General features: G+C 41.5%; 1 protein-coding gene across 9 annotated transcripts in view; it reads left to right on the top strand.

Annotated features, from left to right (window-relative positions):
- Nucleotides 1-3715: 3715 nt before the first annotated feature.
- ATXN2 (ataxin 2) overlaps nucleotides 3716-18209 on the top strand; it is a 472151-nt gene continuing 457657 nt past the window's right edge. For 8 of the 9 annotated variants that reach the window (XM_029571731.1, XM_029571728.1, XM_029571730.1 and 5 more), the window contains exons 1-2: nucleotides 3716-4246; nucleotides 14582-14615. In XM_029571731.1, coding sequence (XP_029427591.1) covers nucleotides 4137-4246; nucleotides 14582-14615 — 144 coding nt within the window. In that variant the 5' untranslated portion in view covers nucleotides 3716-4136. Of the gene's footprint in view, nucleotides 4247-4772; nucleotides 4988-14581; nucleotides 14616-18209 lie in introns of all 9 variants that reach the window. The other variant, XM_029571732.1, reaches the window with a different exon arrangement.

Below are 18209 nucleotides of genomic sequence, written 5' to 3'. Positions count from 1 at the left end.
CTGCTCTGATAGTGCTTAAAATGGCTTCCGTTCCTGCTGAGAAGGGGGCCACGGTCTATCAACCCTCATAGGAGCTTTGCGGGTGCTCCCCACGTCGCCCCTGGCTGCTGCAGAGGTTCCTTCCGCCCTGGGGATACATGAGGAGCAGAGACTGTCACGCGAAACCCGCGCATGCACTGAGCCACAAGCCTGGCAAGCTGCTCTCAGAGGCATCGCTGAGGAAACAAAACCTCTGATCCCGGTGAAAAACGGCAGCAGCGAGGGAAGGGAGAACCCTGATCAATCAAAAAATAAGACTTTTTTTTTTTTTTAAACTTGCCTGGCAGTCCTCTGTGGGTCCTGGTCCTCCTGGGGTGAGTGAGCCAGAGTTGCACTGACTAGGCAATAGGGCCCTCGACCCTTAGCCTCAGCTGCCTCAAGCACCAGGGGGGATGGTCCCCTCAGGACCTGGCAACCCCCTGGGAGGCTGAAGGGAATCTTCTTCACGTAGTTGAAATTTATTTATTTATTTTTAAAGAGCTAGGCTAAAATAAAATATCTCCCTGTCTAATTTTTTTTTTAGGCAATGAAAACGAGTAGATGGATCGGAGTAAAAAAGAGTTTTATTCAAGCATGCCCGACTCTGGCCGAGTTTCGCTCAGAGAGCTGCCTCAGGGGCTTACAGGCCACATCGATTGGCTTCAAAACTTCACAAGTGCAATCGCTGGCGATTATACGCTGCTGAATGCTGACGATGTGAGCTCTCTTCCTCGGAAACATTACTGATTGGTACACAATACCAGTATTTTCAGAGCTCATTCCAAGACCTAAGAAACTCTTTGCTCCATTCCAATTTGATTGCACTTGTGAAGTTTTGAAGCCAATTGATGTGGCCTGTAAGCCCCTGAGGCAGCTCTCTGAGCGAAACTCGGCCAGAGTCGGGCATGCTTGAATAAAACTCTTTTTTACTCCGATCCATCTACTCGTTTTCATTGCCTACAGCTACCTGGGATCGGCTACCTAATTTTTTTTTTAGACACCGAACTAAGAACAGACTGTAGATTTTGCACCTCCACCATCTGCTGGAGACAGAAATACTGAAGGACTGTAGGTGGCACCTCAGGGTATAGGGCAGAGTTGTTCAAAACTTCTCTGTCTCCATCTGCTGGAGGGGAGGCAAAACCCAGGAGTCTGGACTGATCCAGGTATGTACAGGGAACATTATTTTTAATTTTATAGTTGTAAAAAAAAATTGCAGACATAGAAACATAGAAATGACGGCAGAAGAAGACCAAATGGCCCATCTAGTCTGCCCAGCAAGCTTCACACATATTTTCTCTCATACTTATCTGTTTCTCTTAGCTCTTGGTTCTATTTCCCTTCCATCCCCACCTTTAATGTAGAGAGCAGTGATGGAGCTGCATCCAAGTGAAATATCTAGCTTGATTAGTTTGGGGTAGTAGCCGCCGCAATAAGCAAGCTGCACCCATGCTTATTTGTTTTACCCAGACTATGTTATTAGCCCTTATTGGTTGTTTTTCTTCTCCCCTGCCGTTGAAGCAGGGAGCTATGCTGGATATGCGTGACGTATAAGTCTTCTCCCATGCCGTTGAAGCAGAGAGCCATGCTGGATGTGCATCGAAAGTGAAGTATCAGGCCCATTTGGTTTGGGGTAGTAACCGCCGTAACAAGCCAGCTACTCCCCGCTTTGTGAGTGCGAACCCTCTTTTCTTCTCCCCTGCCGTTGAATCAGAGAACTATGCTGTATATGCATTGAAAGTGAAGTATCAGGCTTATTTGATTTGACAGAAGTGGTTACAAATGCTCTGCCAATATCTCTCCCTCTACTGAAAACATTTTAGCATAGAGCTTTGGTGGTTCAATACATTTTTTTTTAACCACTATACATCTATGTTCTGTTGTCTAGTTAAAATGTCACCTTTCTGAAGATCAGTCATCCCCAGGAGCCATTAAAGGTTGCCTCTAAAGCTCAGCTGCCATGCTAAGATGAAATCCCGCCATGCTCTGTTAAAATGAACTTCATATTCGTCTTGCAATGTAGTCAATGAAACTAGCCTGATACAGAACATGAAATGCCAGTTGTAGCAAAAAAGTTGCTGGGCAGCTCAAACTAACATACTTTATCTAAGTTTATTCATCTGTTTCACTCCAGTTACTTATACAAAAATCATGCTTGGTATCACAAAGAAAGATTATATTTAGAAATACTACAAAACACTTTCATATTTTTTTATTGTATGCAATGTGCAACGGAAATGATTTTCCTTAAATTTCATACAGAATAAGCAATAGAGATTAAAATAGTATCAGAATGGAAGCGCACACGGGAGAGCCACAGAGGAGCCCCAGCTGAAGGGATGTGACATTAAAACCCTCCATGGGCCTTGTGCTCTTTATTTGCCATAATCTTGTATGTTTCTAATATGGGGAAAACTTATTTAACCAGGCCCACCATACTGTATTTGAATAGTGATTTTTATTTTCCTGACAAAGCTTCTTCCCCTTACCGCTTCAACTGGTTAGCCTGTAAAGCTATCCTGAAAACGATCCAGATTATCCAGGGTAATGCAAGCAGGACTCTGTTGACATAAAAATTGTACCTGACCTGATGAAGGGGTCATAGATCTATTGAGTTAATCCAATAAAATGGCGTCACAACTTGTTTGCTAAGCCTCCTTTCTTCATTCGTGGTGGTAAAAAAAAACCCAAAAAACGTTAACCCCACAGAGCGCACGGTTAAAAGACAAGTGCCTACCGTTGCAATTCCCGGTAGAGCACTCCCCTCCGCACAGCACCCAAAGGGTTAATGGTGCAGTCTGGCAGCCCCCAAATTCCTGACGAAATCTGAAGATGGGTTGCGTTCCCCCACCCTTCCCAGCTATGGGGGAGGCCGGGAGTGGCTTCACCCGTCCACCCGGAGCATTCCAATGGACGAATGCCGGAGAAACGTCGATCCTTCGCCACATTTCTTGCTTCTCCGCTCCCTCCCGCTACGCAAGGGCAGCTGGGTTAGAATGCGTTCGTGACAACGCAGGCAGTGAACCATGCCCTACGGGTAACAGGTTCCACAACAAGAGCCTATGATACACATATATATATATAATTTTGTAGAAAAAGCAAAGTATATAGCAGGCAAATATATATATAAATATTAGATATACATATGCCCGATATATATATATATAATCTATACATATAATTTCGTAGAAAAAGCAAAGTATAGCTTCTTGGTCACTTTCTTGCTACACGGCACAGGCCGGACTTATTTTAAGGCAAAAAAAAGGGGCGACTATATTACCAGCGACGTGCAGATGCCATCATACAGTAACATTATTGCTGTCAATATTACATTTTAACAGCAAGGCAGATTTTTTTTTTTTTTTTTGCTAGGGGTTTGGAAGTGAATGTGCGTGTAGTGGGGGAGTTTGTAGTCGCTTGGCTCTCCACACCCCTCCCTAAGTACGCTTCTCCCCGCTCAGCTGCAGGGCCGGCCACGGGTGATACCGGCTCGCGCTCACGTGCTCCAGGGCCACGCGCGCGTCGCCTCCGCCTCTCCTTAACCCCTCCGACTTCCCGTAAATAGTTCGCTTCTTTTCTCCCACTGCTAAACGGGTAACCCCCCCTCCCCTCTTATAAAACCACCAAATTAAAATCTTCATCCCCTCTTCCTTACCCCATTTAACAGGAACGTCCATAACTCCCATCTCCGACCTCAGTTTCTGCCGTTTTGTCGCCCCCCCCCCCCCGAAGCGGAGCCGTCACGGTTTGGGAAGCCGAAAAGGGCGCACATACGTAACAGTGGCTGGCACAGATATCCCTCCGCCGCTCGGCTCCTCAGACTGTTTTGGTCTTTTTTGCCTGTAGCAACTGCGGAGAGTTTATTCCCATCACTAAAACGGTCACCGGGATTGTTAGCAAATAATCGAAATAGTAAGAACAAGAAAAACAAAACAAACAAACAAAAAAAACCCGACAAACCACAACAAATCCGATAACTACCCGGCGACAACTTTTATCAACCTCGTCTTCATCCATCAGTTGGAACCGCAGCCCGCTGCTTTAAAAAAAAAAAAAAAAAAGTGGAAAGTTTTTTATTTTTGTCTGGTGAAAATCGTGCTGTTTATGGGCTCGCCACCATGTCCATGAAGCAGGCCGGCAGTAACCGAAAGCCCAGTGGCGGGGGAAGCGTTTCTACCGCAGCAGGAAGCAGTAGCGGCGGCGGCGGGGGCCGGCACAACATGGGCAGGTAAGGCTGGAGTCGTTTCTGGTCCTAGGATTAAAATGCGGTTTTCCTGCCTTGCCGTCGGGATTAATCTCATATTCGGTGGTGGTGGTGGGGGCGCTGGGATGGGGGTCCTGCTCGCAGTGGGCCGCGGGAGGTAGGCCCTGATCGTTTCCAGGCCTTGACGCCGTCACCTCTGCTTCGCCCGAGGCCCGGATTCACGGCGTAAAAAAAAAAAAATACCTCTAGGAAACCGCAAACCAATTAGCTCTGTATGCGGACGTAAGCATGGACCGAAAAATAAAACGTAGCCTGAGCATTTTCTTTTGCTTTACTAAGTAAAGGTAGTGGTGATTCTTAAGCCTAATATTGCACTGTAGGGATTCAGCGGGGTGTAGTCGTTTAGTGCATTTCTGACATGAGTGGTTTTTTTCTTTTTTTTTTTTAGTTTGACCCTCTCTGTGGGGGGGAGGGGGGTTCTTTGCACTGCCGCCCTCTTGTGTGTGTGTGTGTGTCGGATCCGGCCCAGGAATAAAATGTGTTGTTGCAGGTTCCGCAGTGGTTTCCTTCACCAGCTGGGAGCAGATCAACGTGTGCAGCGCGGCTGTTGGCCTCCAAAGGCAGAAAGGCGTTATGCCGGTTGCGCATTTTTTGCTTCCTTAAATTCTCCCTTCCTCCACCATCGTCTGGGTAGAGAAACTGATTAGAAATTGTTGCAGTCGTCAGAAAATAGTAAAATATGTACGCTTTCGTAGCGGATGGCAGGTGAGACGACTATAGTAAATTTCACTCTGGCAATAAGTGTTGATCAGTGATTTATTTTGTGCTTTGCAGTCAGTGACTTGAGAACGTGTTTACTGTTCATTTAGGAAAAGTAATATTTAACTTATACATTTGTATATGCAATAGTAATTCAGCGTTTTAACAAATCAAAGCAACACATTTCTGTGGTTATTAATGTAAGTCGAGAAAGCTATATGATCTTTTGGTGACATTTCTGCTGTATGTAGTTACCATTTTTGTAGAACATACAGCTGTCTCTGTTTCTGTCTTTTTATTTTCAGCTACAGATCACACGTTCTCGACTATGTCGAATTTTGTGACGTTTACAAATTTCATATTCATTTTTTTTAAATTACAGATTGCTCTAACAAAGTATCAGAAGAAACACCTTTGGAATGTAGACCCCCCCCCCTCCTCAGCCTTTTATTAGTGTAAACGTTTCACAGATAAAAGTTAATGTGATCAATGCTGAACTTCTGACAATTGAAGGTTCTCCTTTCTTAGCGCAGTAAATACATTTTGCCTACCAAACGTGTTAGTTTATTTATCCAATGAAACATATCTTGTTTTATATTAAGGCAGGGCTTCTCAAACCTAAGTGCCTCCCCCCCCCCCAGTTGGATTGTCAGGATATTCACAATGAGTATGCAAGAAATTTCCAAATATAGGTTTATCAGTATGTACTGATTTATCTCGTATGTATTCATTTTGGGTATCCTCAAAGTCCAGTTGGCTGTGGAATCACCTGAACAGGTTTTGGAAGCTCTGCCTTAAGGTGATGGCTAACCATGTTTCTTATTTTGCTAGCATGGTGACTGTTTTCATGCTATTTAACGCTGAAAAAACTTAGATTAAAGTTTAAAAGGGGGAGCTTTTAGTATGGCATTGGCTTGCACTGAAGTAAGGACTTGTTTTGGCTAAAGAGTAAATATGGACAAGAGGGTCTATTTGAAAACACTTCTAGTAATTTTGATATATTTCAGTTGCAGTACTGTTTTGTCATAGAGCTTTTGTTATGTTTGCATTTTTCCATGCTTAACTCATTTATTGTTTTAAATCTGTACTCTGGTTTTTTTTATTTAAATTTCTTGAATATTCCTGCTTAGCAGTTGAGTATGAAAGTGAACTTTTTTGCATCTCTGCTAGTTTGTACTATGCAGGGTACAGTGTCACCTGTTGGTTCTTCAGAGCAATGCCATTCTGCCTAGAACTGATTCCCGTGATGCAGCCTTTCTCCCAGGGTCCCTTCTACAGTCTTTGCATTGGCCTACTTGCAATCAAGAATGCAGGCTCCTCAGGCCACAGACATCTGTTTCCCACAGGGATGGGAGCTGTTATTATAGTGCAGTTGAGGTCACTCTGTAGAGCTGTGATGATTGTATGGCATACAAGGCACTGCATTAGAGCTCGAAAATGAAGTCCGACCTTGGCCACTTTACTCTTCGAGACTTGAAATAGGCAGTGTCTAGCTGGATCATTCTAGGCCTTTCTTGAGAGGTGCCTGTGTGTGTATGTATATACAAGGGAATAAGGGTGAGGAATTGTGCTTTCACTGCGCGCCCCCCCCAGTTCTCCTGTTCTTCCCTCCACACACACTTGAGCAGCTACAGTGACATGCAGGCTGCTGCCTCTCTTCGGAGACTGGAAAGGTGGCTCTACTAGCAGCCCCGGTACACTTACTTTAGTCTTTTTTTTTTTAATGGTTGTCTGGAAGGGTATTGCTAGCTGCCGCCAATCTCCTCCTATCTTTGTTGGCAGGATGGGTTCTACCAGCTGCCATCAGTCTCTTTCTCTGTTCAGTGGCTGATGGGTTGGGCTCTACCAGCTGCTATGAATGGCCTCCTATACTCTTTGGTGGTTAGTAGATAGGCTCCACCATCTATCTGGGGCTGTTGCCTCTTCTTAGAGATGTGACATATTTCTCAGTTGTCTATGTAGGCGCCCACGAACATTTTTTAAAACTCGAGGTCTTTTCAAGTCCTGGTTGCTGATCTCATGCTCTTCATCAACAGCCAGGAAATGCTGGCATGTAAACTTGAAAAATTAAAGTGCCAGGCACCACAAGATTTGCATGGTGTTTCTGGACTCGAAATACGTCAAATTCATGAAAAGTGAATTTGCTGCAGTTCAAAAAAGGTTCTGGGTCAGTGACGACTGGGATCCAGTTGAGTTATCACTGTTGATACTCATACTCTGAGGCAGAATGGGGGTGGGAATTGGGACTTCAGTGTTACTAGGAAGTTTAGAATACACCAGTAAGATACAAGTGGGTGTTAAAGAATTGAATTTTAATCCCTGCTCAGAACAAAGCTTTTTTGCTCCAGAATCCTAAGGGACAAGGAGAAAGAGACCTTGAGCAAGATGAGGCATCTGCTAGACTCAGGAGCAGTGATTCCCGTACTAATAGCAGAGAGATTTTCAGCTGTGGTGCCAAAAGTCTAATATTTTTGCCCCATATTGGACCTAAAATAATTGAACAAATTCATATGACAGAAGACTTTTGATGTAGAATCCTGGTCTTCCATCTTTCAGGAAATTATACATAGCCATCTTGTAGATCTAAGGAGACAGAAGAGTGTACCTTCAGATTCCTATTGTTGAATGTCACCGAAAATCCCTCTGTTTTGTAGAGGGGGGGGGGGGGATAGTTGGCATTTACAGTATTGGGCCTTCTTGTTTGGCTTGGCATCAACTTAAAGGCAGTTCACAAAAGTGCCAGATGCTGTGGTAACAACACATTGGGAACAAGGGATATTTGCATATCCTTATCTGGACAGTGTGCTGGTAACTTGGATTGTATGGTCAGTTTTAGAGGTCATGTCCTTAGTTGCCTCAGTTTGTATTTGGAAGCAAAGTGTCACTTGGAACAATATGGTAACACTGCCAAAGGATAAAGATGAATTGTCTGATGTAGGCAGTCAGAAGTTCTGATAAATAGCAATGACAGTAGAATAATGCTAAGGGTGGTATCTTTGGCGATATTCCATATTGGGAGTGTTATAACATTGTTGCTAAAGGAATGGATGCTGTTGAAAGAAGATACGAGAGTTTTCAGTTGTTTCAAAAGTTTTCCAATCTCTTACCTGATAGACTCAAAGAGAATTTTTTGTAAAGAAAAAATCGGATATTTATTTTGACAGATACAGACTTGCTCAAATGGGTAGCCACTATTTAGGGTTTTGAGCTCAAGAGCTTTGGTCTCAAGAAGAGAAAAAACTGCACAAGAATATTCTGGAAATGAGTGTCTGGGAATATTCTCATAGCTTTCTAGTAAAGTATTGTATGACAGGTTGTTCATGTAAAATGACACTTTTGTAACAGTATGCACTTTGGGACAAAGAGTCCCAAGATGATGATAGGGACAGCAAAGGTTCTGATTTGGGCAGAAAGGAATTTTCTTAAGGAATTAGCAGTTAATGTTCTATGGAAAATGATTTCACAAGTGCAAGTGGATTGGCTGAACAAACTGCCTACATCCAGGAGAGTGGTAACCAACAGGAAGTTTTCCTGCCTAGATACAGGAGGTAAAGCACCATATTATCTTGCTTCAACAGAAAGGTTCTTTTGGTTTTCATCATAATCAAATATCTTTGATCAGAAGCTCTGAATAGTGTCTCCAGAAGTAGAGCAAATGTGTGTTTGTTTTTTTTTTTTCTTCATGGTATGTACTAGGAAAGATGGTAGGATAAAAGTGCAACAATCTGAAGTAACCATAATAGTTCTTTAGTGCATGGTTTTTGGAGCTAAGAGAGAGAATGTAGCCTTAGAGACTTCCTCTGAAAGAGGATATAATTGGGCAGGGGCTGGTCCTTTATCCCAAACCCAGAATCACTCTGTGATAGCTTGCAAGTTGAGAGGCTTTCCATAAAGGACTATTCAACAGAAAACTTACTAAGGTCAAGAAATGTTCTTCCAGAAAAAACTGCTTATATTATTTGGATCATGAGTCATTGTATATGTTAGGTTGTAAATTGTTGCGATCTTTATTTGGAATGATGGTATATAAAATAAAATAAACATTTGTGCCCCAGAGCTGTTTTAGAATCATAATTATAAGGGAGCCTGGATCGCCGTGCCGCAAATGCGCAGTAGAGAGCAGCTCTACCGCGCGGGCGGGAGAGCATGTCCGTCACATCAGAGTGTAAAGATGGCGCTGGGAGGCAGCATCGGGGAGGAGCAGCAGCGGCGAGCTGCGGGCGGGCCAGCAACGAGCCCGGTGGTGAGGCACGCGCAAGGGATAGACCCCCAGAGACCTCTGACCGAAAAAAAAAAATCTGATGTGGGAGGAGCAGTGGCAGCGAGCATCGGGCGGGCCAGCAACTAGCCGGTGGTGAGGCGTGCGCAAGGGAGGGACCCCCAGAGACCTCCTCTCTCCGTGTCTGCGCCGTCCAGTGAGAGCGGGGCCGCGCTTAACGGGACCTTGGGTGGCGGGCGAGCTGATGAGAACAAGAGGGAGAGGGAAGGGGTTGTGGATGAGATGAGAGGGGATGGAAGGAAAAGGGATGTGAGTGAGTAAGTGGGAAGGGTAAGAAGTTGTGGAGGAGGGCTGAGGAGAGGGAAGGGCTTGGGGATGAGTGAGGGATGGGATTGAGAGAGGATGGGGAGTGACTGGGGGGGGAGGTGAGTGAGAGAGGGGGGGGTTTCAGTGAGAGGGGAGGGAGGCAGTGGGAGAAAGAGGGTAAGACTGAGGTAAGGGAGTTTGAGTGGGGGCAGGGTAGGGAGGAGTGTGAGTGACCGAGGTGACTGAGCAAGGGAAAGGTGGAGTGAGGGAGAGGAAGTTTAGAAGGGTGCAGCGTCCAAAAATGGAACGAAAAATAAAAATTTTAATGTAGCTTGTTGTTACGGGCTTAACGGCTAGTATCTTATAAAATAGTCATTTTAAGTAGGCAAATAATAGCCCGAGGTAGAAAAAATCCCAGACACCCGATTGTTCTAATGGCTACAGTTTGACTTGTGGTGTTTGTTGCTATGGTTTGGCGCAGTTCCTTGCTGTTGTGAACTGCAGGATAGAGAGGCTGCTTCTGTGGACTGGTATAACTCCCTTCTTTTGGTGAAGAGGAATGGGACCCCTGAGACTAGCCATGTTAGTTGGAGAGAGGAGTAGGTTGAGAGAGAAAACTGGAGGAAGGGAGGTGGAGGAAAGGGCTAGATGGAAGCAGTGGGGGGGGGGGGGGGGGGGGGGTAAAGAAAAGCAAGGTGAGAGAAAATGAGTGCAAAAGAATATGGAACTCTCCACTGCCAACTGATTCCTTAAAAGTGTGCCTAAATATTTTTCTGATCCTGTGATTGGCAGTGTGTGATTCAGTAGGAATTAGTTCTCTTCCCATCAAGGTGATATATAACTTTTAAGGGCAGCTAAATTGTCTGATTCTCAATTTTGAAGTTTACCAAATTGGATTTTAAATCTCATTTTGAAGGCACTGATGAAGCCTCTTTTTTGAACTGGTGGCCTGTCTGTCCTTATTTCTTGGCAATCATAGTAACATAGTAGGTGGGCCAAATAAATGATCTTTTTCTTGGTCTTTTCCCATGTGATTGAGCATACGATGTAGTAAATAGTTTAACACAGGCCCTCACCCAAACATGTCTTCTGTCTTTAACTCCTCCTTTGAACATTTCTCTCTCCAACTTCATATCCTGACCTGTTGACCTCAAATTTCAAATGGAAAATGCCTCTTTTTTTTTAATTTGTCTGCTAAATATTTATTTTTATTTGTTTGATTTGTAGTCTACCTTTTAACACTTTAAAGTGGCATTTCCCTATTCCCAGAGGGCTTACAATGTAAACTTTTTTTTTCCATTATAATGTTTGTTGGAGATCACATTAATCTCATACAAACATTTCACAAACAGAAACAGAAGCATTGAAACATTGATATTGTTGCATCATACCAAGCTTGGGTTAATTAAGTCTGATGATAAATGACAAGACTAATGAATCATCAAGATGCCAAAATATGGTAGTTTCTCAAAGAAAATTTTTGTTCCCCCCCCCCCCCCATGCTCTTCCCCTTCCCAATCCCAAGATAATGTAGTTGGCATAAGGTGTGCATTTTTAGAACCCCCCCCCCTCATTCTAAGATAAATGTAGTACCCCAAAGGGAGCCCTTCCATAGGAAGCCTGGATAGTACACCAGAAAGATAATATGAACAAGCAGAAACACTCCCATAATATATACTCTACCATGTAAATCCTGTAGAGTGGGAAGGCGGGTCTCCCTCTTGCGAGTTTACATCGAGCTGCTACAAAAATTAACTTAACCTTTTTTTTTTAAATATTTGCCCCCCCCATCTCTCCAGGAATATTTAAAAGGCTTGACCCGGAGAGAATACATAATCCGTATGTAGCATAGAGTGAATCCACTCAAAAACCTTTCCCCAAAATGCTTGGACATGGGGCATTCCCACCAAAGAAGAAAAAAGTACCAACCAGTCCTATCACAACCCTTCCAGTATTTATCAGATATTGATGGAATATCTTATGCAGTTTATCAGGGTTATAATATAATAGAAATAATAACTTATAGCCATTTTCCATAAGAGATGAAGAAATTAAACCCTTCCCCACTTCCCTAAATATCTCTCTCCACATTTCCTCCGAGATTTCTCCATCTGGGTCCATCTCCCATGCTTTTATGAGAACATTTAGCCTGCAGACCAATATTCAAAAAAGAATACAACTTAGATATTACTTTTGTAGCTATATCAGCTCCCCTACATAAACTTTCAAAGAAAGTAACCCTTTTCGATAGACCTGAGATACTCGGGAATCCGACATTAAATGTCGTATTTTTAGGTAGGAAAATATTTCCTGAGCAGATAGATTTTCCTACTATATGCTCACGATATAACCTAACAATGTAAATTTGTATCTTGGGCAGTGGAGGGTGAAGTGACTTACCCAAGGTCACAAGGAGTGGCAGTGGGATTTGAAACCCTGGCTTTCCACCCACTGCTCCTAACCATTAGGTTACTCCTCCACACTATTTGATTATTTCTATCATATCCCCTTTCCCTTTTGCTTTCAGTGAGGACATTTTATGTTAACATAAGTTCCATGTTGGATCAGATCAAGGTCCATCAAGCCCAGCATCCTGTCTCCAGTCTGGAGCACCTGGCAGATCTCAAATAGTTGATTGTACTCCTCTTTTGTAGGGATTGTGTTACAGGACCTGTATTGTAGCTCTTTTGTACTTCTTCAGTCTTATCAATAGCCTTTATATAGTTATGGTCTTCAGTACAGAACTCTGTACTTGATGTGGTGTCTCACTAGTGATCCCTGCAGACCCCCAGCCCTAACTGACTTGAGAGCAGAAGCTAGGCTCAGAGATCAAACCAAAATCTCTCACATGGCAGCACATAGAACTGCCAGTTAGCCTGTTGGGAGTGGAGGGGGATGGAGGGTCTAATTGCGTTTAAAGGATGTTCAGATTCTTCTTATCTTTTTCGTTGAGTCCAGAGGAAATGTGGAACCTTTCAGTTTTTCTTATCCACTTAGGCCATTCCCCTAATTTTCAGTAAACCCATGTTGCCAAAGAATGAACTTCAGTTATCACTTTTCTTTTTTAGTCTTCTCTTTATTTTGTGCAGTATGACCATATAGGGTCTGATTTACTCCAGCTTTATTCATAGACACAGAATGGAAAAAATCCCATTAAATTAGGCCTTTATGTGGCAGTTCAAATTGTAATTCATATAAGGTCAGATGTACTAAGCATTTTTCCCTTAGATACAAAATATAAGTCCTCTTGAGTCCATCGGCTCCATAGTGTTGTAGTAACTGGCAGTGGGAGTAAACTCTATGCTAGCTCTACTAGATCCAGTGGTGTCATTCTTGTATGTTTTCATAAGTGCAAAAGATCATTATGACGAAATTAAATATTTCAGACTAGAGAAGAAAAATTGAAATCAATGCTATGATATAACTTTGATAGAGTGCTTTGTTTTTCATCAAGTAGAAAGACACTTAATAAGTTTGGTATACAAATTTTCAGTATTGAAATGGAGAGCAGCTAGCAATACTGAACCAGCATCTATCAGAAAGTAGCTGAATTTTCTGATTGGTCATGTGGATCTTCGCTATTTTATTCTCGTAATCTATTGGTTGAGCAGAAACGATTAATTGATCACAATATTGTGGCAAACTTTTTGAAATCATCTTTCTTTCTTTCGTCCCTTTTTTTTTTTTTTTTAAACTGAACCCAAGTAAGAGTGTGTGGAATAAATGGATTTAGTTGTCATAGCTCACCCAAGTTGTTTAAATTCTGGTATCCATCCAAGGTAGTTCAACTACTCAAGTATGGGTGTCTTTCAGTTCTGCTGTCTTGAAAATTCCATGATGGTAATGGCAGCCTACTGCTTGAACATTTCTGTTAGAAGCACTTTGTGACATCTGGTCACAAGGTAATTAATGGAATTAACGTTCATTTAGGAGATAATTTTCAAAAGGATTTATGTGTGTAAAAGTAGCATATCATAGCACTCTTCAAAAGTCCATTTATGCATGTAAAACCTTCTTGAAAATTATCTCCTTAGTGTTCATTTTTTCTTCTTTTTTTTGTAATTGATGGCAGATCCTGAAAACCTCCCCATCCCCAGTAAATCCTTCAATAAAATGTTCTACATTTGATCATTTTGAATTAACCAAGCACTTCTTAATGAAGGAAAAAAAATGAAAATGGAACCTAATAAAATATAGGGCACACTAACAGTATTATATCCCATGTACTTTGTGGAAAGCAGAAGAAAATGACACTTTTTGCTGTAAAAATGCCATAAAAGATACTTTTTTTTTTATTATGACAGGACACTTACAGTATTAGTGTTTGCTTGTGTTCGTTCTGACATATCCACTACTAGTTACAGTGCTATTATATAAACAGGTCTTTGTTGAAAGTCACTCTGTCCTGTACAGGACAGTGAAGGAAACAAAACTAAACAGATGGAAATGATTTTGCCAAAGATAATGATACATTAATTTTCAACTTTATGATTGAAACTGATGAAGTTCTGTGGATTCTTATACATTTATTTTATAAGACGTAGATTTCATGTCTGATGACAAACTAGCACACTTGAGGGGAAAATAAAAATATTTAGTCCTGCAGGCCCATGATAAAAAGAATAGCAAGATTGTTCTGGCCCATTAATTGGATATAGTTTTCCTATTACTGCTTCTCTAGCTAGATACAACTTTATAGGTTTTTTACCTAATAATTTCACTATTCCCATTGATCAGCAAATTTTTGTTTAATTTTATTCCAAAGCAAGTCATAAGGATTTCCAGAATAGCAAAGATGAAGTCAAAAGGAGAGTGTATCGCCTTCTTGCTGAACCTGCAACATAATACTGGCTATGGATATTTGTACTTGATGACTTGGTTCCTTTTCCCCTTAAAATATTGAGCAACTTCATAGAGCATTTGTGCTGTATATTGCTCCGTTTCTGGAAAAAAATGTTACATACCTCTTGTTTACCTAACCATATCTCCTGTTTCTAATATTACATTGCAATGCATTCTATATTGAATTTGTCACATTTAAAGAAATGATTTTTAGTATGTTTTACTTATTTCAGAGGTCGTAGCAGTGGAAAAGGGCCACCTCCGTCTGTAAGTCACCTTTTCAAATGTTTGTTAGAATAAAGACTTGACGTATTTCGTACATCTAAATATTTAATAAAATAGGTGCTGAAGGTCAAAATATGGTTGTGTCAAATCAAGACTAAATACCCTTTTGTAACAAATTTATAATTTTTAATTGATTTTACTAACATTTTGATTCTTAAAATAAGAGAATTCTGGTTGAAGAATAGAAATGTTGGCAAAATGGATTTAAAGGACTATTTTTATGTGTGCCAAAAGGGCAGACCTAGTATATAGCTAGGTGTGCACCCTTCTGCTTGGACACTTTATTTTGTATATGTTAATAAAAGTAGATGGGTACATTTTATTCACATTTGCTCTCCTCATCTCCTAGTGTGTACATTTGTGTTCGGTGGAACTTTTGAAAGTCCACTGAGGCCAAGCAAACATGTTGCTGAGTAATAGAGCCTCTGGGATTACTTTTGGCCAAATTGTGATGAGTCCAACATGAACTGCAGGATCCTTGGGTACCAAGGTTACTGTCTTCTGATACTTAGAAGCTGTATATGATGTCAGTTTGTTCCCCATTCTACATAGAGAACAGACTAATCCAGCAGGTTAAAAGTAACTTTTAACTAATCCAGCAGGTTAAAAGTAACATCTTATAAGACACTACACAATATTATGTAAATTATTAATGTAAATAATTCATCTTTACTACTCAACTATCTTACTCTAATTCTCTCCCCAGTTTTATGACCCTGTTGTAATGTAACTTTTATATTTATTTTATATTTCTTTACACTTGTTTATGTTCTGTTTTTTTGTGCACACCCTCTTGTTATTTGTAAACCGGCATGATGGGGTTCCTAATCTCGAATGCCGGTATAGAAAATCTATAAATAAATAAAATAAATAAATAAATAAATTAGTTTCCAACCAGAAAGATATTTGCAGGGGCTAGATAATATAAATGTTGTCCTTCACATATTAATTGGTATGAAGTAACCCTCTCTTATTTTGTGTACTTATTGCTAGAAACTTGATTCCCTCATAGAGATTTAAGATGCTAATGTGACACAAGGTAAAATCTGCATATTGGCATGATTCGTATGTATTTTCTGTCGATAAGCAGAGCTGAATTAGCCATGATCTGTGGCTGATGTCATCAGATGGCACCGAACAGATCTGTCTCTCCAAGCTAGTAGAGCTTTGAGCTGTACTGGTCATGTACGGGAGTTCCTGTGTGGGATTTGCATTAAAATTTCCTCAGCCTGTTTTTTGCCCGCTTTGCACGGATGGCTATTCTATCTCTACAAATTTTTTCTTCTCATTGTTTTCATGACCCTCAACAGCACTTTTCAGTGCTAACTACTAGGAGGGAATTAACCTTTTTTTTTTTTAATTTTATTCTCATGGCCTCTAAAAAGATAAGCAGCGGCTTCAAATACTGCTCCTGTGGACAAATTATGTCCATAAGACTGTTATCAGACTGTTGTAACTTCTTTATTGGGCCCAGACCATGACCAACCAAATTGCCCAGAGTGTGGAAGAATGTTCCAAGAGCCAAACGGTCAAGGGCAGCTAAATTAGCAGGCCTTAGAACTGAAAGAGAGGGCAGATTGCTTCTAGAAGTCACCATTCTTTCGCCTCCATTTGAAACAGTTGGAACAGATCCTCCGGAGCAAGTTCCTCATTCCAGCATGACCCCCACCTTGGACAGTCAGGAATCCTCAGCACCAACCTGCCAACTAAAGCCAAGCACTGAGATTCCTTGATGGACTCTGTACAGTTAGTGCCTATCCCATCTACGAAGCCTAAATCATAACTGAGTGCTTGACGGTGGCTTTGAAGAAGAATATTGAAGTTGATGCACAGAGCTTTTAAAACCTTGGCAGCACACGCTGCATCTAGCTAATGCACAACACAAGAAATGACGCATTCGATGCATATTCCATCTCCATTGAAGAAAATTCAAAAGTGTGCTGATAATCTTCACACAAAAATCTATATCGGCATCAAAATCATCCCTTTTCAGCTCAAAACATGCCATACAAGGAAAATCTGCGGAAAAGGGCAAAAATAATCAAAGCAGAATGATCGAGATAAGACCTGAAAGTTCTGATGACAATCCAAACCTATCACCACTTTTGCCCCGTTCTACAATGTCACAGGGATCCAAGAAAGTTACCCAGTACTTCCAGTTCACCCTGAAGAACAATATGCTCAAGATATATTAAGAATAAATAAAGATTTGGCTAAAGAAAAGAACTCTGTGTGTGTTCTCAAGCAACCATCATACTTGGCCACAGTGAGCTGTGGCTTATATATGCAAGCTTGTATAGCTACTGGGCTTGACTAATCATAGGTTGCTGAGAAGTTGGAAATGCTGACACTGTGCAAAGCAACTACTGTGTGAGCACTTATCTGATTCCACGTTTGACAAGATGGTATATGTAATCCTGAAGTACTGCTCCAACACTGCGGTGTTTCGGAGTATTGGACTCCTTCCTCAGGGACCCTCCAGGTAGAAATATACTTATGGTTCTATGTGGAAAAAAAGACAGTTCTTAATTATGCCTGCAAGGCTAAGAGTAACAATAGTGCGATATCAGGCTAGTAGGAGAAGACTTACGAAGCCTGTTGGTTGCAGTCATTCTAAACGCTTGTGAAACATCGCTAAAAATGCAAAATGTGAAAAAGAATTCAAAGTCCAGAGTTTCTTATAATGCATGCCAACAGAAGCCAGGAAAAGCGGATTGCCTCGTAAAAAAATGTGTACTTACGTGAACTATAAACTGGTGCAGCCTCACGGCGATTGTACTGCTTAATGACAGGGGCAATGCTGGGAGAAACCCCGGTTTTAAAAGGCGAATCCTCGGAGTAAAAATTCTACCAACCGGAATGACGAGAATGAAAAGGTTGCTATCCATGACTTACACTCCATATAAGGGCAATGACGTCGAGGAGGAGGCCATTTTGAAGAAGGCTTACAGATGGGGAATACTGTGCAATGGTAAACACACCATATATAGGCACTGACGTCAGAGGGGCGACCATTTTGAAGATGACGTGGGTATGGGGAATACTGTGTATTGATGAACATACCATGTATGGGCAATGACGTTTACAAGTCGGCCATTTTGGACAGCACTGAATGGTGTACGTAGACAAGGCTGGGACTTCACAATGTCGGGTGCCTGCACTGAAAAGTAAACCATGTGTAGGTAATGACGGCAATGAAAAAAATGAGTATAGTGTGTGGAGTGCAGCACCATTTGGAATGGCATTTGGAAAAAATTTTTTTGAAAAGAAAAAATGAATGTATAAACACTAGACTGATATCAAATGATCAAATGAGAGAAAACCATTCCACCTTTTCATTGAGTCCCCGAGGTTCTGTAGAACATAGATGAAAAATCCAGCGGTTTTCTTTATAATTCAATTGTGATATTCTATCCCCTCCTCTCCAATGTGGAGGAACATGTTCCAAGATAAGACATTTAAAATCTTCAAAAGTATGAGCATATGATATCACTGCATTTGGCTATCACTGAGTCCTTTGTGGATTTTTGGCTATCACTGAATCCTTTATATTACTATTGCAAGATATATTAAGAG

This window comes from Rhinatrema bivittatum, chromosome 11 (genome assembly GCF_901001135.1).
Source record: "Rhinatrema bivittatum chromosome 11, aRhiBiv1.1, whole genome shotgun sequence".
NCBI classification, from domain to species: Eukaryota; Metazoa; Chordata; class Amphibia; order Gymnophiona; family Rhinatrematidae; genus Rhinatrema; species Rhinatrema bivittatum.
Note: the sequence above shows the minus strand (reverse complement) of the source record. Positions and strands in the feature narration are given on the sequence as shown.